At 51.3% G+C, this 26,579-nt stretch overlaps 1 protein-coding gene across 1 annotated transcript in view; it reads right to left on the reverse strand.

The window, feature by feature from the left end:
• The window catches only part of LOC147706051 (uncharacterized), a 208,407-nt gene that overhangs the window by 82,903 nt on the left and 98,925 nt on the right, over nucleotides 1-26,579 (reverse strand). Inside the window, exon 6 of the mRNA XM_086929020.1 lies at nucleotides 10,720-10,840. Within this exon, the coding sequence (XP_086785146.1) occupies nucleotides 10,720-10,840 (121 nt within the window). The remainder of the gene's footprint in view (nucleotides 1-10,719; nucleotides 10,841-26,579) is intronic.

Here is a 26,579-nt window from a genome sequence, read left to right on the forward strand (position 1 = left end):
AGGACAGTGAACTGGAAAGGAGTGCATCCCACCATAAAGTGCAGGTACTTGGAAACATGCACTCCTGCAAGTCCTGGAACACCCTCTAGTCCTCGTCCTCCAAGACTAGCGGAATTTGCATAAGTGTCATCATCTTGAACTTGTCCTGGTGGAGGGAAAAGTTCCATACTCAGAGATCTAGAATTGGCTGCAGACCGCCATCTTTTATTTGAGGCTAGGAACTAAGGTCAGTAACCCAAGTGCATCCATCCGCTTTGGCACTAATCAATGATGCCCTTGGTGATGGACCCTCCCTGGAGAGCATTTAAGCCTGTTCATTGAAACCAGGAAGAATAGGGGGAGGAGCATCAGAAAGTGTAGGATACTGACAACTCAAAAAGTCTGCAGGTCCTACTGGTCTGAAGGTACCGAACATCAGAGGGAAAGAAAAATGTCAAATTTGACCCCCACTGGAAGCTCATGAACAAAAGCTGTTTTGTTCCAGCATTAGATGAGGAGAAGGAGGAAGAATACTGCTGCTGTTGTTCTCTCCCTCTTACACCGACTTTGCCTGACAAGAAAGTTCTGCTTGGGCTGCTGCATAGGATCTGATGGTTGTCAAATATCGTGGGCCACGGAGAAACCTCACATTTCCCATAATGCTCGTGGAACTGATGTGCCTGAGAGGCTAATTCAAAAGAACGCTTTGGTGCATTTGCATTTTATACTACCCAGAGGCAAAATCAGCTTTGTCGCCAGAAAGCCAGCTTCATAAAGGGAACATTCATCAAGAAAGAGTGACTGTCTCCTCAAAATCCAGTAGAATGTATTCACACGTCTACAAACGGTTACACCTGTTAACACTGCAAAAGGAAGAGAGTCTGTGGAATCCAGGCCAAAATGCAAGATTTTCATGCCTGTGTCTTGTCTGTCCTGAACTGTTTGAGCAAAGGATACTCGAGAGATCCTAAGGTGATGAAATCAGAAGAGCCTGTGTAGTCTCCCTAAAGGGGTTGCAGTAGTTGCCCAGAAGGCAAGAACCATCAAGGGAATGCAGTGCCAAACAGCCTGAAGAAAGACATTGTTGCCTATGGCATCAACCTGTTTGCCTCTTGCAGAGAAGGGCTTGGACCAAGCTGCTAAGATAGGATCAACTAGAGCGACACTGAAGGATAAAAGAAGCTCAGAAGTAGAGGGCCCCTGCCGAAGGAGTTCTTTAAGTCTCCATACACTGAAGATGGAGTTTTAACACTTCTGGGGATCTCCTAATATTACCAGCAAAGGAAGCACTCCCTTTAAAAGAGGGTAATATGGTGTCTCAAGAGGCGACTCAGGCAAGGTTTCAAGATCACTGCCATTCTGTAAATTCAGATAAATGTTGGCATCACTGTACTGTGGATGGTGTAAGTTGTCTGCTTCCTCAACCTTAGTCGGAACTATGTGGGGCATATAAATAGCATCAGAATCAGCATCGGAGCCATACAGGGCTTCCATTCTAGCAAACCGCTGGCGTCAACAAGGTGGAGCTGCTAGGTATTTATCTTCAATTTAGGTCCTAGCTTTAGTATTGATACAGTGGTGTGGGGTTCACTTTCACAGGTGAAGAATCCAAATCCTGCGGATTCGATCTCTACATCGCTGAGCTGTTGGTGGAACCATATCCAGGAAGGGCTTTTGCAGAGTTATAGTGCAGAGGGTACATGGGGCAGATTCTGAGCAGAGGCATTGGACACAAGAGGAAGACCTGCCAGTTGAAGCATGACTCGGGGCACTTGACAGCTCTGTGGGGACAGAAGGCACCCCAGAGGGAGTGTGAGAAAATGTAATATTTGCAGCCTGGCCTCTATGAATGGAGCCACTGGCTGCAGATTAGAGGTGGTCTGGGAAACTTCAGGCAATTTAGAAGGGCATTGAGGAAAAAGACGAAGCCAGAGGCAGATCCCGTAAATGCCAACGAAGTGATCCCTGTCGTGAAAGGGAGAGTCAGGAAGCTGAGGAATCTTGTTTGTATATCTTATGCTTCTTTTTGGAAGTCCTATCCTTCGACTTCTGCTTACCTACTGGTGCGAACTGGAGTCGTGCCGGTCTGGTTTCTTGTGCTTGGGCAAGTACATTTGTTCACAGATCATTTTTAGGTGCATCAGGAAGCATGTTTTGCAGTCCTTGGAGGAGTGTTCGCCCACCGGACACAACAGATATTGTCTGGGTCCTTTGCTAAAATTTTCTTCCAAACTGCACAGCACTGTTTCAAGCCTGTAGTCTTTGATGGTAACATCACACCTCAGATAGTTTCTAAGTTTGAAGGAAAATTTCCAGTATTGACCAAAACAGGTAGAAGTAAAGCACTGAAGGGCCCGGAAAACATTTACTGACAAAACTGTGCAGGGGGTTGCACCTGTATGCGACTCTGTGTCGTCAAGTATAGTGGAGGAAGGAGCCATGACTGATGCCAATGGCACCACCTATAGCTAAACAGTAGTGAGAGAAATGGCTCCATGTTTTGAAATCGACGTATTCTAGCACATAACAAATGCAATTTAGAACATATTTTAATACAGGTAAAATACATACATTAGAAATGACTTACAAAATATGTGAATACATTTTAGTAGAATAAGTAAATAAAACCAAAACATATTGTAGAGTGACAAATGTAGACGTGAAAGACGCTATTAGAAATGTGTTGATAGGAGCCACACTGGTAAGTTCAAGTAACTTTTATTACTCTTGACGAAGAGCCACCAACTCCAGCTGCTGGCCTGTCAGTTCTCGTGGTAACAACTGTCTCACACGAGACGCTGCCATGGAGATGCAACAGTCAGGCGCATGCAGCTCTTTGAATCATTACAACAAAATGATTCATTGCAATTGCATGTACTTTAAAATTTGCAGCAAGCAACTATACTTTAGCCTGTGCACCGACTGGGCCCGAAGCTTCCTTTTCAACCTTTGCCTATAGTAAAGTGTTTCTTTGCAACAGCCTAACATTGATGTCATCTTAGAAATGTGATGACTTTAGTATTATGTTCAATTCGCTCCTATCACCCCATTTTAGATCATTTCCACTAAGAATAATAGACTTATTGAAACTCTAAAGAATAAATGGTGATGTAGACTTAAAATGTTGCTTTAATATTAACTTGATATATGTTTTCACATTTGCTGACTAGCCTTTCTTTCTGCGCTGAAACTCATTAGGCGTCTTTAGCTTAGCTAAAAGGATTCTTATGGGAACCATCCCTCATGTGACAATTATGTTAGAGAACTGTGGGCCAGATGTAGGAGCCTTAATACCGGGCGGAAACAGCCTATTACGGCCATTTCCGACCTGTATTTTGCTTTTGAGATGTAGGGGGCATTTTATTTACAGAATCGGTATATTTACCGATTCGGTAAATATACAGAATCGGTAAAATACCGAATTGGTAAATTTACCGATTCTGTAAATCAAGATGTAGGTGGCACTGTAATCAGTGCCACAGGCGCTTACCAAATCGTTATTTACCATGGAATACTATTCCATGGTAAATAACGAATTCCAGTGTACATGCACATCTGTGCATGTACACCTGTGCCATGTGGCACACAGACATGCCCTAAGGGCATGTCTGTGTGTCACATGGCACACAAGCCAGAAACAGGGGTGCAACAGGGTGTCAAAGTGACACCCTGTCATCACCCTTGCAAAATCGGTAATTTTACCGATTCTGTAATTACAGAATCGGTATTTGCCATTGATTCCTATGGGCTTCAAGGCCCATTGGAATCAATGGCAAATACCGATTCTGTAATTACAGAATCGGTAATTACCGAATCTTACAGATTCGGTATTTTTACCGAATATTCTACCTACATAGCAATTACCGAATAGTGAATACCGAATCTGTAAAATTCGGTATTTACCATTCGGTAAATTGCTTTTACCTACATCTAGGCCTGTGTCAATTCAGGTGACGAGAGTACAGATTTACAAGCTTTTCTGATTGGACATCGAGGGAAGGCATCATCAAACACTCGATACATGTATAAAAAGGTTATAGTAACAAGTGTTTATTTATTTATTTATTTTCGAAGTTTTTATTGCGCAAACAAATACCCGAAGGTGTCTCGGCGCATGTGGCGAATAGAGAGACCGAGCAGCAGGCTTACTGGTTGAACAACCATGTCTTTAAGAGCCTACGAAAGCTCATCAGATTGGGGGCAGTTTTTATGGTGAGTGGCAGAAGGTTCCAAAGTTTGGGTGTGGCAACCAAGAAGCGCCTGTCTCCCCAGGTTGCCGTTCTCGTGCGAGGTACCGGAAGCAGGCAGGTGTTGGCGGATCTCAACTGTCTCTTGGGGCTATACAACTGGAACGCTTCAATCAGAAACTTTGGACCGACGCCATGCACTGCCTTGTAGGCGATGCAGAGGGCCTTGAATTTAATACGGCCCTCTACTCTTAGCCAATGCAGGTGACGAATGGCTGAGGTGGTTGGCTGACGGCGGGGGATGTCAAGAAGAATTCTTGCAGCCGCATTCTGTATGGACTGCAACTTAGATAGAACGAGTTTCTGAGTATTAAGGAAGAGGGCATTCCCGTAGTCAATTTTGGAAAACACTAGGGTGGAGACCAGGGTCTTCCCAGCTGATGTGGGGAGGTAAGGCAGTATTTTCCTAATTTTCTTTAGAATAAAGAACGCAGATGACACAACCTTGTTGACATGAAGGTTAAATGACAGCTTGCTGTCAAAAATGACTCCCAGGTTTCTAGCCTTTTCAACTGGGACAGGTGGAGAGCCCAGCTGGTTAGGCCACCAAGTGGAAGACCAGTCCGGGGAGAGTTTACCAAAGGTCATGACCTCGGTTTTGTCTGAGTTAAGCCTCAGACAATTGGAGGACATCCAGGTACTGACAGCAAGCATGGCCCTTTGAAAATTAGCTGCCACCGCTGGGCCGTCCTTGTGGATCGCCAGAACCAGTTGGGTGTCGTCTGCGTAGGATGTAAGTCGCAACCCATGGGCCTTTATTACCCTCGCTAAGTCTGCTACATAGATATTAAATAGCGTTGGACTTAGCGAGGAACCCTGTGGAACTCCACAGGGGAGTGCAGAGACGGGAGAATAGAAGTTACCCAACTTTCTGTCTGGGTACGGTTGGCCAGAAAAGATGAGATAAGATCTCTAGCCGTACCGTTTATCCCCAGGGCTGTGACACGGTCGACCAAAATAGCATGGTCGACCGTGTCAAAGGCTGCGGACAAGTCCAGAAGGATCAGGACAGCCTCTAATCCGCCCGGTAGTTTTGCTGCTGGATTTCTCCTTTGCCTGAGACTCTTCTTCATGGTGAGCTGATTTCCTTTAGATCTGTTGAGGTGACTTTCTTTACTGATTTGCAATCGATGCTACTGCACAGATAGCTACTCTTAACGTTTGCTACTGCAATTGTAGGGAACACGACTGAGTTTTCCAGAACTACTCTTCAGGAGGGGTTCGTCTTTTATTTACAGCTCCTTTCCAACAGAGCTCTTTATGAGTTTTTATCTTATCTTATCTTATCTTATCTTAAGGGGCTCTTATATAGCGCACTGACACCAAAAGGTTTCCTGGCGCTGGCTGAGTGCTGTGAGATGGGGGAGACGGGGGTCTAGCCAGTCTGTGTGAAGAGGTAAGTTTTCAGAAGTTTTCTAAATGCCAGGAGGGAGTTGGCAGATTTGAGAGGGAGGGGCAGCTGATTCCAGAAGGCGGGGGCAAGGTAAGCGAATCTACGACCGCCAGTTTTTTAAAGTTTGGTAGAAGGGACAGCTAGCAATAGGCGATGGGAGGAACGGAGATTACGTACCGGGCGGTAAGGGACGACCAGTGATTTGAGAAAGGCAGGGGAGGTCCCGGACACAGCCTTGAAAGCCAGGCAGCCGATCTTAAATGCAGTCCTCTGCTCCACCGGCAGCCAGTGGAGTCTGTGAAGCAGTGGTCTCGCAGATTGCCACTTCGGGGTTTTATAGGCCAGTCTTGCCTCTTGGTTCTGTACAATCTGGAGCCTATTAAGGAGGAATTTGGGTAGGCCGTAGTACAGGGAGTTTGAAAAATCCAGGCGGGAGAGCACCAAGGCAATCAGGACTTGTATCAGGGCCTACGGAGTCAGGAGGTGAGAAACTTTCCTAATTTTTCTGAGCTGGAACATGCATGATGACACAACCGCACCCACCTGAGGCATGACCCCGAGGCTCTTTGCTGACTTAGCTGGGACGGGCGGGGAGCCAAGCTCAGTCGGCCAAAACTGTGGGCCCCAGTGAGTAAGACTGTTTCCTGGAAGAATTAACTCGGTCTTCCCTGGGTTCAATTTAAGCTGGTGGGAGTTCATCCAGTGTTGGATGTGTAGCATCACTGCTTGGCAATCGAGGGCTGCATTGGGGGTGTTGAGCGGAAAGATGATTTGCAGATCGTCTGCATAGTTGAATACGGTGACATTCCACCTCTTCAAGGAAAAAATGAGCGGCTGAAGGTAGAGATTAAAAAGCAGAAGGGACAGGGAGGATCCCTGAGGCACTCCGCAGATGGATGGGACCTGCGCGGCTGTGAAGGGACCAAGCCGGACCGCCTGCATTCTGCCCGACAGGAAGGATTTGAGCCAGGCAGAAGCCAGGCCTCGGATGCCGGCTTGCTCGGCACGGTGGATAAGGATGTTGTGGTCCACCGTGTTGAACGCAGCCGACAGATCCAGTAAGACGAGCGCCTGTGATGTCCCTTTATCGGCATTAGCCCTAAGCGTATCCATAACTGCCAGGATCACAGCCTCGGTGGAATGGGCTGGTCTGAACCCAGCCTGATTAGGTTCGAGAAAGTTGGAACACTCAATGAATTCAGATAGGCAGCTAGTAACGTGTGCCTCCAGGAGTTTGGATAGATAGGGCAAGAGAGAGATAGGCCGATAGTTGGCGAGATCGTCCGGGTCAGCTCCAGGCTTCTTCAGTAAGGGCACAAGGACAGCCTCCTTGAAGGAATTAGGCACTGCTCCTGCCTCCAGTGAAGCATTTAATAAAGGCAAGATGCAGTCCGGTAAGGACAGGCAGATGTCACGAAAGACAGAGGGAGGGCAGCAATCGTTGGGCGAGCCGGATTTGACCCGAGCAGCAAGTTTAGCCAAAGTACTGGGGTCGAGAGCAGGGAAAGAGAGCAAAGAGAGCGGGTTTTCAGGGGGGAGGCTGGCATATCATCAGGAGGGACTGAAGGGATAGTATTCTTGATCTTGGCGATTTTTTCCATGAAGAAGCTATTTAAGGCATTGCAAGATTCTTGCGTCGGGGTCTGAGAGGGGAGAGTCCTTGCATCAGACGTGAGCTCCCTCATGATTGAGAAGATCTCCTTAGATTTATTATGAGCAGTGAGGATCCTTTCCGAAATGTGAAGAGCTTTTGCTGCCATGATTGCATCTTTATATTTTTTTCTCGCAGCAACATATAGCTCTCTGTCGATGGGCAAGTAATTGCGTCTCCACCTACGTTCCGTTTGGCGCAGTTCGAGTTGCTGAGCTTTCAAGGTGGAGTTAAACCACTTGTGGGACTTACTGTGCCGGGAGCGAGGAAAACTGGAGGGAGGGGCAAAACGATCACTGGCTTTGATGATCCAGCCAGTAAGATCTTCCTCCAGAGTATGGACAGTCGCAGTATTAGACAGAAAAGGACGAGTCTCAGTCAAGAACGAGAGGAATGCCTAAGAGTCAAGAGTACTCCATTTACGGGCAGTCCCACCGGCCATGGGAGAGACCTTAGTGCATCCCCTGACTGTGATCACTGTATTGAACAAATGATGGTCGGACCAGATACAAGGGGTGATCACAGGGTAGGAGGGAGTGAGATTATGAGTCCAGATATGATCTAAGATGTGGCCCCCAGTATGGGTGGGAGAAGTAACGTGTTGGTTCATGTTGAAGCTGTTGAGGACTTCAAATAACTCAGCCGCATGACGACCAGCTTCATTATCATTAAATCAATAGTTAAAGTCGCCGAAAATGGCGACTCGAGCAGATGAAGTAAGTAGATTAGCTAGCTGTTCACTGAAGGCAGCAGGGAACGAAGGCATAGGGTAGGGAGGACCATAGAGGATGACAGTGGTGAGAGCTCCCTCTCCAGTCTCTAGCTTAATGATGAGATTGTCCACGTCAGTAAGGGTGAAAGAAGACATGGAGATAAATTTAAGCTCCTTAGGAATGACAGCTGCCACCCCGCCGCCGGCACGACCAGAAGGTCGGTTCGTGCTGAGCAGGTAATAATCGGGGGGGCAGAGCTGCTAAGATGTCAGGGAGAGAGTCATCAGTCAGCCAGGTCTCGGTAAGTAAAAGGATATCAGGCCTTTCGTCGGTGAGAAGGAGAAAGAGATCAACCTGATGCTTGACCAGTGAGCGTGTATTTAAGTATAGGACCCGGATACGCGTTTCAGTCGTGCTGGGATCAGAGGACTGTTTAGTGCAAGGGGAGGGAGGAGGTACATTCCGCGCAATACCAAGTGCATCGATAGTATCTAGGGTCCTCGGGGGTAGTGCAACAGATACACAGTCCAGATCCCTAAGAGCCTGAGAGGAATAAACAAAGGGGGAGGGGGCCTCCTACGCCTCCTTGGCGCAGACAGGCAGGACTCTGGCACGACTCCGGCGCAGGTCAGGTGCGTCCGCTGCCCGCGTCCGCTGCGCGGATGCCTGAACGTCCCCTTTTATGCGCGACTAGAGCGCGGGGGATTGAAGACACACCCAATATGGCCGCCGCATGTCTAAACCTGGAACCAACTCCACAGCGTCGATACTCGGCTGGGAGTGGCCCAGAGCAACACGGAAGAGGGGGAAGGAGTCAGCAGTAAGAGCTTCTTGAATGAAGCTGATGGGGTAGTGTTGCAGCAAAGTTTAAAAAACGCCGATTTGTCAGTAATTTTAAATTACTATCTAGTACCGATCTTTTAGTAGCTTATTGGGTTTCTTTATGGAACACATCTCTTGATTGCTAATTTCTAATCTCTTTTATTATTTCTGTAAATTACTAAACTGAAAAAAGATATCTGAGATTCTAACCTATGGATAAATAAAGCCTTTAAACGAAACTTAACCTCTCGTCATTGACTCATCATGATCATAAATGTCCATGATGTTTTGATGACTTTATTACATAGGTGGCTCTAATTCTGCGCACGGTGGAAAAGGTCCATCAACCTCTATTGAGCCTGAAGGAATCTCCATGGTGCTATTTGTAAAGGGGTGTATTTAAAGGTCTGAACCATTGAGGAGAGTCCTTTTGGGCTCCATCAGGAGCTATTGCACCTTTGCCGTGATCCGGTCTGTCAGCTCGGAGTATTGAAAAAGTGCATAGCTGCACACAGAGGTATGCCTCAGAAGAAACAGACAGGAGGGGAGAAACAAATGGCATAGGAAAAGCAGGGAAGAGGATAGAAAAAAAGGCAGAAGATGCCTTGGGGCTTGTGGGGATATAGGGGAGAGATGGAATCAGAGAAGGAAGAGAGAGAAAGGAAGCGAGGTGAGAGGGCTCAGGGAAGGGAAAAACAGAGGAGGGAGACTTGAGACCAGAAGGCAAGAGAAATGAGAAAAACTCGGGAGAGAGGAGAGAGTATGAATGAAGAGAGACAGGAGGGGTAGATGAGATGGAATATGAGTGGCAATGTGGCATGGAGAGACACAAATTTGGAAAGACAAGAGTGAGGAGACACATTAGGCAGGCAGGAAGAGAAAAACAGTAGATGCGAGACAGAGCAGGATAAAACAGACACGAGAGAGGAAGAATAGGAGACTGGGGAGAGAGGAGACTGGGACACAGCAGGGAATAGGAGAGATAAGTGAGGAGAGGGAGCAGTATCAAGGTTTGAGGTACAGCTGGGGTGATGGAAAGGCAGTGACGTGGATATAGGAGGAGAGAGATGGAAGAGAAGATAAACAAGGCAGGGTAGAGGAAAGCATACAGCAGGAAAGAGACATCACAAGAAAGAGAGGCTTACAGACACAATGGAAGATAGAGAGAGAGATAAAAGAGGGAGACAGATAGAGATACAATAGAAGGGAAAGGCAAAGTCAGTTAGACAAGTGATAGTGACAAAGAGAGAGAGAGAGAGAGGGAGAAAGGGAGACAGAGAAAGAGAGGGAGAAAGATAGCTAGATAGAGAGAGGGAGACAGACAGACAGAGAGATACAAGAGTGCACAGTTTCAGGGGCAATTATGCATAAAATGATAATGGTGGTTATATACTTTCTGGCACATTATATTAGGTATATTCAATTTAATACAAAACAAGGTACATGTATCTTGTAGCAACATAACGTGCATATGCTACAGTAAAAGGAGCGAAGCATTGTTAAATGACTAGCGTATTCTTTAGTATTACGGATTTATTCTGTTTTCTTTATGATTTACTTCACTAACGCAATTCAGTTTCATTATAGCATACAGAGTGTGGTCACAGATAAAGGCTGGGCAGCCCTCATATATATTGTGAGCACAATGTTTCAGGGGACACTTGAAAAAAAACTGAACTTAGAAAACAGTATTGTTAAAATGTCTGAGTAGGAACCCAGACAGGGCTACAATTACCACATTGCAATGTGCTACACAACATGGAGAGGGGCCAATGATGCTCCGCCCCCCCCCCCCAACAAGCATCTACCTGAGAAACATTATCAGCATTGTAATATAAATAGGGCACAATCACTTGCATTTATCAGCAACAAACAGCCCCAGCCCAGGGTCAGACTCATCACTGCATCGGTTACCTGAATGAGTTCTCATGTGCCTTTTTAGCTTGTATGTGTCTCTACTGGCGTAGCTGCACAGACAGCACGGGAACGGACGCTCCCCGGTATGTGAACGGACATGACGCTTCATTTTACTGACCTACAATGGTGGCAGAAAGAAAAAGAGACAAATTAGTCCAGACCCCATCATTGCAGAAAACTAGGTACAACAATCACAGATTTCAAGTGGAGAAGTGTGGCTCACTGGTTAGAAGCGGCAGACCCTGAAGCAGAGGTCTGGCCCGGGACCAGGGTTCAATTCCCGACGCGGCAGGGTCTTGGGCTCAATGTTCGCGGACTCGATAATTCTCGCCTCAGTGCCTACTCTAATCATGGGTCCCACTCTGCAACTCTGGGCAATAGCTTGCTTAATCTCCACAACAGCCCCAACAGCGCTGGTATGCCTGGCTTCACCTTTGGGGTGCCCAGGAGGGGGAATCTCACAGGGAAAGCCAGGAAGGGTTCTACAGCGGTATACAGCGCCAGGATGCCCCGAGATGGGGCGGCAGTGCGCTTTACAAGTATACACACATTTACAAGTATACACACGTTTACCTCTTGGGATTGCTGGGGTCTAGGATTGTGAGGGGAACACATGCTGAAGACAAGTTGCAGTACTCCTGCAACCTCATGCAACAGCCTACTGAGAGATTCTTGAAGCTAACATGGTTTACTTCAAGTGAACTGACTAGACTAGATAAAACTGCTCAAACATTACCCAGCAAAACAAAAAATATGAAGACGGTTTGTGGTAAAAGTTGTCTTCCAGCTGTGGACGGTTTACTCTCAAGTATTCTTAAGAGAGTGACAAGCAAATTCTTTATTATCTGCCCCTATATGAGTTACTCTCTGCATTCCCCCAGATTAGTATGCGGCTCATGCACAACTTGTTACCCAATTAAAGACCTGCATTTCTTGTCAGAAAGCTCATTCAATCACAAAATTTCATTGATGTAACGTCCTAAATCTCCAAGAAACTATATTTACAAAATCCTAAGCATGATCCTTAAGGTTTCTCCTCTTGACAAATTTAACTGAAAGTCTTCCAATTGGTAACCCCAAGACTTATTCTTTTCCTTTGAATTGAGTGGCAGAAGCACCAGGTAAGCAGAGGAAACAAAAGATCCCTGAAACAGATTGCGTCAATTTAAAGCAAAACTCAAACTAAATAGCAACACAAAGCATATAAACCTTTTACAAAGAAACAACCAACTCACTGGACTCACTTTTTCTGAAATGTACACCAGTGTTCTGACTATGAATAGAAATATGTGGGGGCGTGGCCAAGATGGCGACCGAGTCAGATGCTCCTTGAGCGAGCTCCACACCGGACCGTTGTGATTCCAGCTAAATCCTTGGCACCGCTGGTGTCACTGAGCTGAATCTTGTTACCGGGTTACCAGGAGACACAGCTGCTGCAGGGTGCCAGATCTCTGTGCTGTGGCACAGTGGCGATTCCAGCGACCCGGGGCCAGTGCTAGGCCGCCTGGCCAATGATCACAGCGAGAGTGCCGCCCAGGGATGATTGAGGCTGGCCGGTGGCCACCTGGGCGATTCCCCCCTAGGGGAAGCATTCAGGACCAGCAGAGAGCCCTGGGAGATGTGGGGGTCGATGGAGGCCTTGTGACGGGTGGAGTGAGTCTGAGACAGGCGCCCGGCTTCTGTGACGCCAGCGGGGGCCTGCAACCATCTGCGTTGCCTGGGTCGCTAGAGGTTAGAGGCGTGTGATTGCTGCTGAGGGGAACCAACATAGAGCCTGTCTGTCCGTTGCCCCTAGGGGCTGGAGGCAAGGTGTGGACAGTGGGAGCTGGAGATGAGATCAGCGCTGCAGAGCTATGGTGACCGACGCTAGGAACGAAAGAGCGGTGAGGACTGGCCCACATGGACAGTTGGTGGAGGGGAGGCTGCCGTAGTGGGCTCACAAGGCTTGTGGAGTCGGACCCCTGGGTCCGAGTGGCCGTCGAAGGTGTGGGACCACATCCTTATTTTCCTCCCTCACTCACGATGCCACGATTTGAAAGGGCTTGGTCGTCAGTGGTTGTTGGAGCCTGCCTGAGCCCTAAGTGAGGAAGGGTGGTCGGGTTTGTCGGCGAGGTTGCGCCGGGGTTGTTGGCCCAATACCAGAGTGTGAGCCCCCTTCAATGCCTGGATGCGGAGACATAGCCAATTTCCTCCAGGGGCAACGTGGAGGTGTGCGACCAGTGCTTTACCTACAGGGGAACAGGAGGGCTGTTAGACTGCTGTGTTGCTGTCAGGAACCTATCCATCGTGTGCAGGGCCCACTCCTGACGGGCCAGCTTCTGACTGGCAGTGCACAGTGGTGCGGAGGGTGTGGTGCCTGACCTATCTTCCCTATGCAGGCCCTCTTGACTATCTCCTACCCTGGAGGCACCACGCATCCCTTATGGACTGTGAGTGGGTCCTCGATTTCCGGGCTGCAGGCCCACTTGTTTTTACAGTGAGGAAGTCTTTGTGGACCATCTCCTTATCTGGCCAAATCAAGTGCCTGGGCCTTTCTCTTTGGCCTTCCCTTGCTGACCTTGTGGGCCTGCTCGCCCGGGTGGTCGTGGGCCGCAATTAACAGTCCCAATTAACATTCTGAGTCACTGCTTCAGCCCCTACGCGACAACATGGAGGCCCTACTGTGCTGGGATACACTGTGTGGAGTGCTGCTGCTGTGGTGATGGCCAAGGACAAGGACAAGGAACCCAAGACTTTTCGTCAGGGAAGAATGGACCATTACACAAAAGTGGTAACGCCTCCGTCGTTGGTCGCTCCGCAGCCTATGCCCAATATTGCTGCCAGGAGGCCCTGGAGGGAAGAGTAGGTGAGGTATATTCGGAGGTCTATCTTCTGCACCAGGATCTCCGAAACCAGACAGAGAGGTTCTTCTCAGCAGAAACAAGGATCTCCAAACTAGGAGACAAGGTCTAGGGCCTTTGCAAAAAGGTGACGGAGGCCTGGGCTACTACTAAGGATGTGGTGTGGAGACTGGAGAATGCTGAAAACCGTGGCCGGCAGAATAACCTATGGTTTGTGGGGTTTCCTGACTTGGGACAATTCTTGGACAAGTGGCTGCAGAGCATGCTTCCTCAGGGCAAGTGCTACTTCTGCTTTATTATAAAAAGGGCAAACCGTGTGCTGGGGCAGGCTCCTGCCTGGCACCCCCTCAGAGAACTGTGATAGCATGTTTCCTGAATTTTCAGGATCAGTAAATAATCCTTAGTGAAATGCATAGACCCTGGGAGGTGCGTCACAAGAATTCAATAATTTTAATCTTTCCCGACTACTCTCAAGAGGTCCAGAAGCAGCAGTGCACCTTTGATTCAGAGACCACCAGGTTGAGTTGTCTCCAACTGCAATATATGCATTTATTCCCGGCCAAACTGAAGGTCTTTTTTTCAGGAGAAGTCCTTCTTCTTTCAGTCATCGGAGGATGCTTGGACTTGGTTGGAAGAGCGTCCCAGGCTATCAGGGTATGTGGAGCGCGTGTGTCTGGCCCGCATCCCTACATGGAGGAAGGCGCCTGGCCGAAGGTCAGTTGATGGCCCAGACAGAGAGGTCAGCGCCGGCCATGGAGGGGAAGTAGTACACTGTGGCATGGGACATGACCCAAAGGGTGACCAGAGGATTTCTCAGATTCGGATGGTGACCGGACAGTGGACACTAAAATGCAGAGAAAAGATGCTCTGGAAGGGAATCAAGCCATTGCTATACGGGAGATGACCAAGAGAATGGGTCGGAGACCCCTCACCTTCAGGCAGTGGCCATCAATGGTCTCGAATGTGAACCAGTGGACACTTCATCAGATGACCCAGCTTCAGGACAAACAGCGGCGACATAACAGATAGAGTCACAATGGTATCTGGGGGTGGCAAAGTGGTGGAATTAGTATTTCCATGCCCCTACATGGACGGGTTAAAGAGTTCAAGCAAAATGTTTTATATTTCCCCGTTAAGAGCCACTGTGTACAGGGGTGGCTGGCTCAGTTGGTGTTTACAGACTTTGTGGGACTGAGTTAGTGGGTGGAGGTGGTGGGCGACAGACCTCTCAGTCTTCCCTGTAGAGTAGTTCTAGTTGAGGTACAGGGGCACACACTTGAAGAGGTCCAGTGAAGATTACTGGGAATGGGCGCGTACACCACTCTGGCCCACACAGGCTATAGCTTGGGGTCCCGGGAGGTGGCCATACTGGTTATGAAGAACCCTCTCTTCCAGGTGGTTGAAAGGTGAATAGACCCTTTTGGCAGATATGAGGGGGTGCAGGGGCTCTGGGGACGGATGGATGTTACTCTTCTCCTTGCCTCCCCAGCTACAGGCCCCCACGATGAGAAAACTCACTGATATTCTGTTGGGGCAAACCCCTCAGTACACATTCTGGGAGGGGACTTTAAAGATGTTATGGCAGTAGAGTTGAATCGGACCGCAATACCAGGGATGCCCATTCCAACTACCCCGCTTTCACACTTTGTCAATACCTTTGGCCTCTCGGACCTGTGGAGACAAGTGCACCTGTTGGACAGGCCACATGACGGGCCGCTCTCCCCCGGCTCGACCAGGCCCGAGCCCAGTCACGCAAGCACCACACACCACCATTGCACGCCCTGCGTCCCCTCAGGGACCCCTGCCCTCGAACATGATAACCTCGTGGGTCCGATCCACTGCCGGCCCATGCACCCAGCCCGGGCCGCCATCTTGGACACCTCGCCACGAGGCCGCCTGGCCCCCGATCGACCTCAACCCTGGGCCTAGCCCAGCCTCAGACAATCCGGCACCACCCTCCACCCAGGAGGTGAGCGGGCTACTTGGCAAGTCAATGGGAGAAAGAGGTGCCGATGGCTCTCCCCCCGCCCAGTGCCGCTCGCCCATCGCCTCCCCGGGCGCTGGCTCCACCCCCCTGCTGGGTGTCTGGACTCCCTCATCCCGGACCTCCCGACCTCCAAGTGCGAGGGTCCGGACATCAAAGCACGCCAGCCCTATAACTGGGGCAGCTCCAGAGCAGGAAGGCAGTTGTATCTTGGAGTCGAGAGACGTAAGAGGAACTCATCCTGGACGGACTACTGGCGCTGCCGTAGCTCTGTCCTGTGCACCATCGTCCTGCCTGTTGGCGCTGCCACAGCCGTCGTAACCTTCATTCTTCACCGTCGTCCGGATCTGCTGGCGAGGCCGCGGACCGTTGTAACCATCATCTTCATCGGGACCTGCTTGGCTTCTCCACGGCCCGTCGACCATCCTTCATCCATCTCGGGACCTGCTTGGCTCCTCCACGGCCCGATCAGCAACCACGCCGAGCTCGAGGATTGAGAGCTATTTAACTCATTGGTAACTAAGACTGTCCCGCTACCCTTTCTCCTCAACCAGAGATCAGAACCGAGGGGACCCCTGAGTCCAGACCTCCTTGTATCATAACGACGTAACCTAAGAATTGCATATAAAAGTCTCGTTAACCTTCAATCTTGTGTGGTGTCCGTCTGTGGGGGGGAAGTTACTTACCTGTACAGTCGTTGGAGACGGCTCTCCCTGGAGACCTCTCCCCGTAATCTCGGCCGACCCTCCCGGTCCGTCTAACATTGGTGGCCAGCGGCGCGATCCGAATCACCGCATAACGTACAGAGAGTAGCTCACCCCACAACGAACAACAAATGTCGACTAAAGAGAGCGGATCAACTGAGAAGTTCCAAATGGAAAAACTAGAGGAATACAGCCATCGTGAACTAAAGCAGTTCTGCATCGAACTAGGTATCGCTACCACCGGACTAAGTACCAAGGACGATTTTAAGCATGCCCTAGAATCTTGGGCAGAGACCGGGGATGTCGAAGCCCCTGAGCAAAGCACCGCGAAAAATACCAACACGGCCCCTGAGGGGCAAAGAACCAGTCTCTCGCAAGACGAGATCCAAGAAAGAGAAAAAGCCCGACTACACGAACTCGAAATGGCCCGACTCAAGATGGACATAGAACTCAAATTGGCCGAGCAAAAAATAAACTTAGAGCACCTTCGCCTCCGAGAAGAAAGAGAGGAGAAACAGAGGCAAAGGGAGCTCGAGGAAAAAAGACTAACGTACGAGCACGAACGGAACCTAGCCGAGATCAACCTGCGCAAACAAAATAAAGAGTTAGGGGTGCCCGACAGACCGTCCACCCCAGGGACCGCGGAGAAAAAAGTGCACATCCCCAAGGATGTGGTCCGAGAATATTTTCGAGAAGACGACATCCAGCAATGGTTTAAGGCCTATGAAATCGCGATGACTGCGCACCGGATCGATAGAGCCGACTGGGGAGCCGGCCTATGGGGCAAATTCCTCAATGAGGGCCGCGATACTCTGTTACAGCTCCCAGACCACCAGATGACCTCCTACGACCATATGAAAGCGGCCCTCCTCACCCGCTATGGCCTCACGCCCGAGATGTACCGTCAGAGGTTCCGAGACTGCACACGCATTCCAGGTACAACTTGGGTGGACTATGTAACGTACTTTAGCCGAGCCTTCGAAGGCTGGATCAGAGGGAACAACGTCACGACCTACGAGCAGCTGTTCAATCTGATGGTATGGGAGCATCTGTCCAACAATTGCTTCATTGAACTACGCCAACACCTCCTCGACAGCAAGTTAACCGATCCCCGGCAGCTCGCAGCCGAAGCTGACCGGTGGGAGATCACCAGAGTGGGCCGGAATGGGTCCTACGAGCAGAACAGGAACAACAATGGTCACTACCGACCCAGAGGAGGAGGAGGGGGCCAAGGACGAGGAAGAGACAATACTCCGGCCGCCCCCGCTACCAGCACCACCCCCCCGGCCAACCGGGGCAGCACCCCGGCGCGACCGGGATACAGAGCCAATGTTACATGTCACCGATGCCAACGAGTCGGCCACTATGCAAACGACCCAAGCTGCCCGCAGTATCAGAGTCCAAGACCCCGCCAGGTGGCCGCCGCGGCACTAGGGGAAGAACAGATCTCCGAGGAACAAGAAACAGGCGAGCAAGAGTATCAAGAGTGGGAGCCAGCCGCCATGACTCTCGCGTGCTTAGGGGGAAGAGACATGGTCCCGCGGATCCCCCTACCCGCTAACACCCAGAAGTACAGCCAATGGGTGAGCATCAATGGACAACGGGCCGAAGCCCTTCGAGACACCGGGGCCAGTGTGACAGCCGTCCGCTGTCATCTGGTGACCCCAGAACAATATCTACCGAACGTTCTCTGCCCTGTGCGATCAGCCGACAACTCGGAAAGTCTGTGTCGGATGGCCTGCGTCCCCTTTGAGTGGGGAGGGGTCTCCGGCATGTTGAAGGTAACGGTCCGAGACGACGCCCCCGTGGAATGCCTCCTCGGAAATGACCTGGAAAGCTCCCCGTGGGCAGCCGTGGAGCGAAAAGAACACTTGGGGATGTTGGGCGTCCCAGACTGGGCGTGCGTCACCACCCGGTCCATGGCCGCCCGTGCCAACCATCACCCGGAAGAACCCGAATGGCCGGCGCCACCGCCTCCGGTCGCCCCCGCCGAGACCCCCGACCATGGCATCCCCCTCGAACTTGCTCAACCTTCCGACCTCGCTAATCTTGATCAGTGGGCTCAAGAAGGGGGACCCACACAAGAACAATTTCGTCAGGAACAGAAGACCTGTCCCTCCCTTGAGGGACTCCGACAACAAGCGCTCGCCCAAAGCGCCGGGGATACCTCCGGAACTCATTGGGTCTACTGGGACAATGATCTATTGTACAGCGAGCAACGAATCGCCGAGCTGGGGGCCAACCGAGTACTAGTGGTGCCCCTCCGCTTTAGAGACTTCCTGCTAAACCTGGCCCACGATGCCCCCCTGGCAGGGCACCTGGGACAGGATAAAACCTACAGCCGCCTAGTGACCCACTTCTTCTGGCCCAAAATGAGAAACGATGTGCACCAGCATTGCCGATCTTGCCCCACGTGCCAAGCCAGTGGGAAGAGCGGCCGCAAATTAAAGGCTCCCCTGCAACCCTTTCCAGTAGTCACAACCCCATTTGAGAGGGTCGGGATAGACATTGTGGGACCCCTGGACCCGCGTACAAGACAAGGCCATCGCTTCATCCTGGTACTAGTGGACCACGCCACCCGCTACCCTGAGGCTATTCCTCTCCGGACCGTGACAGCCCCAGTGGTCGGCCGGGCCCTGATGGGGATCTTCTCCCGTGTGGGGTTCCCCCGGGAAGTCGTCAGTGACAGAGGCACGAACTTTATTTCTAAATATATGAAGTCCCTCTGGCAACAGTGTGGGGTCACCTACCGCTTCACGACCCCCTATCACCCCCAAGGAAACGGACTTGTTGAGCGGTTCAATCGCACGCTAAAAGGGATGATCGGGGGATTGGAAGAGCCCCTCCGTCGCCAGTGGGACGTGCTGCTGCCGTGCCTCCTCTTCGCCTACCGGGAGGTCCCACAGAAGTCCCTAGGCTTCAGCCCCTTCGAGCTGCTCTATGGGCACCCAGTACGGGGGCCACTCAGCCTGATCAAAGAAGGCTGGGAGATGCCTCCGGCCAAGAGTCCTCCAGATGTCTTCCGGTACCTCCTCACCCTCCGCAACCAGTCCCGGCGGTTCAGAGACCTAGCAAAAGCCAACCTAGAGGCCAGTCAAGAGGACATGAAGAAATGGTATGACCAGAACGCCTCATCCATTGAATTCGAGCCGGGGCAACAGGTCTGGGTAATGTCCCCCACAGAACCGTGCGCTCTCCAAGACAAATGGACGGGACCCTTCAAGGTAATCGAGCGCAAGGGTCCTGCCACCTATCTGATCGATATGGAGTCCGCCCGGAATCCGCTCCGAGTCCTCCACACCAACAGACTGAAACCCCACTTTGCACGAACAGAACTCAGCCTCTTGATGGCCACAGACAATGGGGTTGAAGACGACTCAGAGCCTCTCCCTGACCTCTTGCGGACCCAGGAGCAAGACGGCTCCGTGGATGGGGTCCGACTCTCGGAGACCCTCACCAGAGAACAACGGCAAGAGTGCCAAGCCCTCCTATCACGGTTCGCCAGTCTGTTCTCCCTCACCCCGGGTGTCACTTCCTGGTGTGTGCACGATGTGGACACCGGAGACAGCCCTCCTATCCGCCACCGGGCCTACCGCGTACCTGATCGGGTACGGGCCTGCATCCAGGCGGAAGTAGCTAAGATGCTCACGCTCGGGGTCATCGAGCCCTCAGACAGTCCATGGGCCAGCCCGGTCGTACTGGTCCCCAAAGCAGCCGCCCCCGGGACCACACCAGAACTCCGGTTCTGTGTCGACTACCGGGGCCTGAATGAAGTCACCAGAACGGACGCACACCCCATCCCCCGGGCAGATGAACTGGTCGACCGAATGGGCGCTGCCCGCTACCTCAGCATCTTCGACCTGACGGCAGGTTATTGGCAGATCGGCCTCACACCCCGAGCACAAGAACGCTCTGCCTTCTCCACCCCCGATGGCCACTATCGCTTTACGGTCATGCCCTTCGGCATGAAGAATGCCCCAGCGACGTTCCAACGGCTCGTCAATCAGGTCCTGGCGGGGCTCGAAGAGTTCAGCGCCGCCTACCTGGACGACATCGCTGTGTACAGCCACCATTGGACCGAGCACCTCCACCACCTCCAAGCAGTGCTGCAAGCCCTTCAGCGAGCTGGCCTCACGATCAAGGCCAGCAAATGCCAAATTGGACAAGGGTCGGTGACCTACCTCGGACACCAGGTGGGAAGCGGCCTAGTGGCCCCCCTACAGCTGAAAATTGCCGCCATCCAGAACTGGCAACCCCCTATCACTCAAACTGAGGTGCGAGCCTTCCTGGGCCTCACGGGCTACTACCGAAGGTTCGTGAAAGACTATGGTACCATCGTGGGGCCTCTCACCGAACTCACGTCAAAAAATCAGCCCAAGAAGGTGAACTGGACCCCAGAGTGTCAAGCGGCGTTCGAACAGTTAAAGGCCGCCATGTGTTCCGCTCCTGTGCTCCAGGCCCCAGACTACAGCCGGGAGTTCGTCGTCCAGACGGACGCCTCCGACCAGGGCATTGGGGCGGTCCTGTCCCAAGTGAACACCGAAGGCCTCGATCAACCGGTGGCCTTCATCAGCCGGAGACTCCTACCCCGGGAACAACGCTGGAGCACCATAGAGAGGGAAGCCTTCGCTGTGGTATGGGCCCTCAAGAAGCTCCGGCCCTACCTTTTTGGCACCCACTTTCGGGTGCAGACTGACCACCGACCCCTGCAGTGGTTGATGCATATGCGGGGGGAAAACCCAAAATTGCTACGCTGGTCCATCTCCTTACAAGGTATGGACTTCACAGTCGAACACCGGCCTGGGTCCGACCACGCCAACGCCGATGGCCTGTCCCGGTTTTTCCGCCTCGACGAAGAGAGTCCCCAAGAGGATGGGTAACTCTCCCCGCCTTCAGCTGGGGGGGACGCATGTTGGACAGGCCACATGACGGGCCGCTCTCCCCCGGCTCGACCAGGCCCGAGCCCAGTCACGCAAGCACCACACACCACCATTGCACGCCCTGCGTCCCCTCAGGGACCCCTGCCCTCGAACATGATAACCTCGTGGGTCCGATCCACTGCCGGCCCATGCACCCAGCCCGGGCCGCCATCTTGGACACCTCGCCACGAGGCCGCCTGGCCCCCGATCGACCTCAACCCTGGGCCTAGCCCAGCCTCAGACAATCCGGCACCACCCTCCACCCAGGAGGTGAGCGGGCTACTTGGCAAGTCAATGGGAGAAAGAGGTGCCGATGGCTCTCCCCCCGCCCAGTGCCGCTCGCCCATCGCCTCCCCGGGCGCTGGCTCCACCCCCCTGCTGGGTGTCTGGACTCCCTCATCCCGGACCTCCCGACCTCCAAGTGCGAGGGTCCGGACATCAAAGCACGCCAGCCCTATAACTGGGGCAGCTCCAGAGCAGGAAGGCAGTTGTATCTTGGAGTCGAGAGACGTAAGAGGAACTCATCCTGGACGGACTACTGGCGCTGCCGTAGCTCTGTCCTGTGCACCATCGTCCTGCCTGTTGGCGCTGCCACAGCCGTCGTAACCTTCATTCTTCACCGTCGTCCGGATCTGCTGGCGAGGCCGCGGACCGTTGTAACCATCATCTTCATCGGGACCTGCTTGGCTTCTCCACGGCCCGTCGACCATCCTTCATCCATCTCGGGACCTGCTTGGCTCCTCCACGGCCCGATCAGCAACCACGCCGAGCTCGAGGATTGAGAGCTATTTAACTCATTGGTAACTAAGACTGTCCCGCTACCCTTTCTCCTCAACCAGAGATCAGAACCGAGGGGACCCCTGAGTCCAGACCTCCTTGTATCATAACGACGTAACCTAAGAATTGCATATAAAAGTCTCGTTAACCTTCAATCTTGTGTGGTGTCCGTCTGTGGGGGGGAAGTTACTTACCTGTACAGTCGTTGGAGACGGCTCTCCCTGGAGACCTCTCCCCGTAATCTCGGCCGACCCTCCCGGTCCGTCTAACAGCACCCCACAGAGAGGCAATACTAGTACTTTTCCAGAGCCCTCTGGTGTTTTAGTGGTTAGCCTACATTTTTGCTCCCGCTGGGTAGGTGGGGGCCAAACATCAGGCAGAATACTTGGACCAGGGACCCTCTGACCACTCTCCCGTACTGGTGAAACTGGGAAGAAGGGGTCCTGGAGGAGGCAAAGGCTGGAGGATCAATGAGTGGGATTTGCGGGACCGAGAGGTGGCACAAGGCTACGGGGGGAATTTGAGCTCTACTTTAAAGAGAATGAAGGCTCAGCTACGTACACAGCGGTACTCTGGGAAGCTTATAAAACAGTCCTCTGGGACAGTATCCAGATTCTGATTGCAAAAAAGAGGAGGAGGGCGGTGGGAACCTTGGAGCAGCTTGACACAAAACTTTTCGAACTGGAAGGGGACCCGGGTCTGGAGACAGAATCCCCAAGGTGTATGCAGTTGGAGCTTTTGAGGGCAGAGTATCATAAACTGACACATAATTGCTCCTCCGTCCCTAGACCCAAGCAGAAGACGTTACATAACTTGTTTTTTTTATGCTATTGAGAGATCTCTATTTTGTGCTCAACTTGGGGACGAGAGCATGCCGGGAAGAGATTGAGAGGGTGAGAGGGCTGACGCTCACACTCATGGGGGCGCAGCAAAGTTCAGGATGACTTACTTCCAAAATTGCTGTTTGTTCTGCTGAACACATTCTATTGGATCCCACTGAGGTCTTTACTAGACTGGTGAGTGACATGCGAACCGTCCTGGCTGATGGGAAACATCCCAGATTGGCCATGAGAATGCTAGAGCGTAATCCCTATAACAAGGAGGTTGGCTCTCCCAGACCTGGAGGCTGTGATTGGGCAGCCCATTTGGTTAATGTCAATAATTAATTGTTTGCCCCATGGAATCATTCAACCTTTAGGCTTAAGAGATCGCAGTGGGAGAAAAAGTCCTGTCTACACTAATTGCCCGGGGGGGAAGAGGACGCAGCATCTTTTTTCGCCCACCCAAATGGCCGTGGCTGCTTGGGGGGGGCAGGAGCAGTGAAACACTTGGGCTGGCACCGCAGACCCTCAAGGGGAAGACCCTTATGGGAGGTGACTTGGCTTCCTGAGATATGGAAATTACAGGGTTTTGGGGCCTGGGATCTTTTGGGGATCTCCAAGGAAGGCAATCTGCTAGGGGGATGGACCTTATTGCCATTCTCCTCATTGCAGCACAAGTATGTGATAAAATCAAATACATTTTTGAAATAAGCACAGGTACGGCATGCCTAGCAGGCCTAGGTGCTCCCTAGGGAGGGCATGCCAGAATTTGCCCTGCTGGAAGGGCGGCTGCTAACAGAGGCCGCTGGAGAAGGGTGCGGTCTACCCAATTTATAAATAAACCCCTGAATAACAATATGCCAAACACTCTACATAAACTGCTAGCAAAATGGGTGGAAGACGTAGGAGACCTGGAAGATGTAGACTGAGAGGCAGCCCTGATGCACTCAAGGGAGGTAGCAGTAACAAGACTACGCTAAATACAATTTAAAGTCCTTCATAGGCTGTACTACGATAGGCGGAAACTTCATGCAACGGAGAAGGCACAAGACCCCTCCTGTTTGAGGAGTCACGGAAGAAAGGGTTCCTTTTTTCACACTATTTGGTGTTGCCCATTGATTTAGGTCTATTGGGTGGCGGTTATCGCAGAACTCTGTAAAGTTCTCAAAGAAACAATCCCACTAAATCCCAAATTTAGCATCCTGGGGATCTCTAACGATGTTGACTTGCGAAGGGCTAAGCTACTGCTCTGAGGCGTATGGCTAGTAGTGGTCAAGAGGGATATAGCCCGGTACTGCGGTGAGTGAGAGCCTTTCGCTTCAGGAGTAGAAAGGGAGCATGAACATGTATATGGTGGCAGAAATAGTCCCATACCCTAGCGGGGGTCGTAAAGTGTGGGGCGGATGGATGCAATACTACTCCTTGGAGTTACTTGAGGAGGGTGTGTGGAACATGAGCCCATAATTCTATCGATGCCCAGGCCGCTGGCGCAAACCGCCTCTTAGTTCCCATGTTGAATAATTACCAAATAAAGAGACGGGCGCTGGAAGCAGGAATCAAGAACAGAGTTTAATTCTCATGAGGAGAGCCAGTCATTTCGGACACGAAACACAGTGTCTTTCGGGAGGTGCTCTAACAAGTGAGCTGAGACTCTTTCTTTTATACCTTACAAAACACTTGATAGTACAATCAGGACAGTGTGACGCAAAAGAAAGACATCCCTGTAATCCTCGTGTCAATCCTACCCCACATATGTTCACAATAGGAACCCTTGACCTGCTGATAAGAGGGGAGGGCAATCACGCAGCTGAGTGTTCCGTCAACTGTTTAGGATGTGTGCGCCTGATCATAGCCCAGGGGGTGGGGTGGCTAGGATCAATAGTGGGTCCTTTGAAGAGGAGTGACTTCATACAATAAGGGCAGTAAATGGTATCTCCTGGCTTAGGCGATGGCCTCGGACACGTGTGGTCAGCCGGACTCGGGGGAAGGGGTCATCAAAGGAGTGGTAGTCATGCCGCGTGGACAATCGGGCACGGAGGGAAGGCTTGTCAACAGAGGGGCATTCATGGAAAGAAAGGAGGTGTTGGTCAGGCGCGGCCATGACTCTCAAGGACGGGATCTTGTAGAAGAAGTTTTACGGCTTGCCCATGTGAGGAGAAGGGAGGGAGAGCCAGGGTGGACACGGGGACAGAGTCACATAGAGAGAGAGAGAGAGAGATCTTACGACCAGTACAAGAGAGAGCGGGGGCAGTCAGGTGCAGCTGGGGAGGGCTACGTCAGCTAAGGCGAAGGATGCCTCTTCAAGAGGGAATGGGGGGTTTTGTGCGGGTCAAGCAGGAGAGTTGCCCTTCGCAGCAGGGTCGCACAGGGGGAGAGGGTTTCATGGCCTATGCATGAGAGAGGGGGTTTAGGATACGCGCAGGAGGGAAGCCGGGGATTCCAATGGGTAAAGGGCCATGGTGCCTAGAATGGCGGTACATATGCATAGGGGTATGGGCTCTCACTGGCAGAGTGATACGGTCAATAGTTTACGGTATTCATGGTGCTCACAGGGAGAGGAGTGGGAGAAGAAGGGAAATGAATGCTGTTTATGTACATCAATTTCTTCAACTTCCACAGTCGCCCCTTTTTACATTACAGCAGTCATTTTTGTAATTGATGGGTTTACAGGTAGTCAGGCATCGTTGATGAATTAGCATTTTGTCGATACTAACATTTGGCGTATAATCATAGACAGTCGAGGTAATGGGCAGAATGCAGCACATAGGAAATTGCATTTTCGTTGTGTTCCTGACAATTAAACGCACTACATAGCATAAATCTTTCTAACTTAAAAATGTGACCAATGAACAGTTTTGACCAGGTAGTTGAGAGCGGAATTCAGTTCAATACACAAGATTTCTTCGTCACAGTGTCTTTTTATCATTGAGCCATCACTGGTAGGCTCTAGTCCGAGTACTTTCGTTGGCGCTGTTGAGCACCGGCGGTGGAGCTATAGGTCCAGCTCAGTTCTATCCTTTCGCGTTGCAGGGTGCGGTCAGTCCTCTGCTGTTAGACCACAGTCCTGTTCCCTAAACAATCCGTTTGGCGGCGCCTTATGCTCGGCACCTATATTTCTGTGGCAACACCCTATTCCCATATGAAGGCAGTTCTTCCTTTTGGCAAAAAGTCACGTGGAAAAGAGGGTGAGCATGGTTCAAATAGTCGATAGGAGAGAGAGCGAGCGGAGTTGGGTCAGAGTTCCTGGGACACACAAAAGGGACCAAGGGAGCAAAAGATAACAAGCAGGCAGGCCCATCAATCGAGCCCAAAGAAGGGGGACGGAGACTCCAGGCACACGTGGGTTAGCAGACGGAGGGCTTCAAGGCGGCCCATCATTTTTCATTTTCCACGTTGAAATTGCGGTCTCGTCCCGTATCCTGTTGCTCTGCGGCTCCACCTTTGGTCGAGGTCACACGTGTCCCAAGATCCGCAGTCGGGCTGTACATCACATCTGACCCATCTCCTTCGGTGATCGTGAATCTTTGAATAGGTACAAGACAAGGTTTTAGAGAAATGGCAGAAGAAGATATCTATGCATGTGAATTCCTCCCTCAATTCTACGCATTTGGGAGATACGCTCATTGGTCACAGTCAGAGGTCCATTACCAAGCAGTGCATGTGTCAGCATTCCTACTGAGTTCATGGCAGGTTTATTCATCGTCCTATTTATAACTCAAGTGAGGGTAAATGATATTCCCATCAACTGTGCATTTCATCATATTCAACATTACGGAGCATTTCACTTCAGGACTGGCTAATCTTTTCAAACA

The sequence above is a fragment of the Lissotriton vulgaris genome, chromosome 7, assembly GCF_964263255.1.
Source record: "Lissotriton vulgaris chromosome 7, aLisVul1.2, whole genome shotgun sequence".
In the NCBI taxonomy this organism is placed as follows: domain Eukaryota; kingdom Metazoa; phylum Chordata; class Amphibia; order Caudata; family Salamandridae; genus Lissotriton; species Lissotriton vulgaris.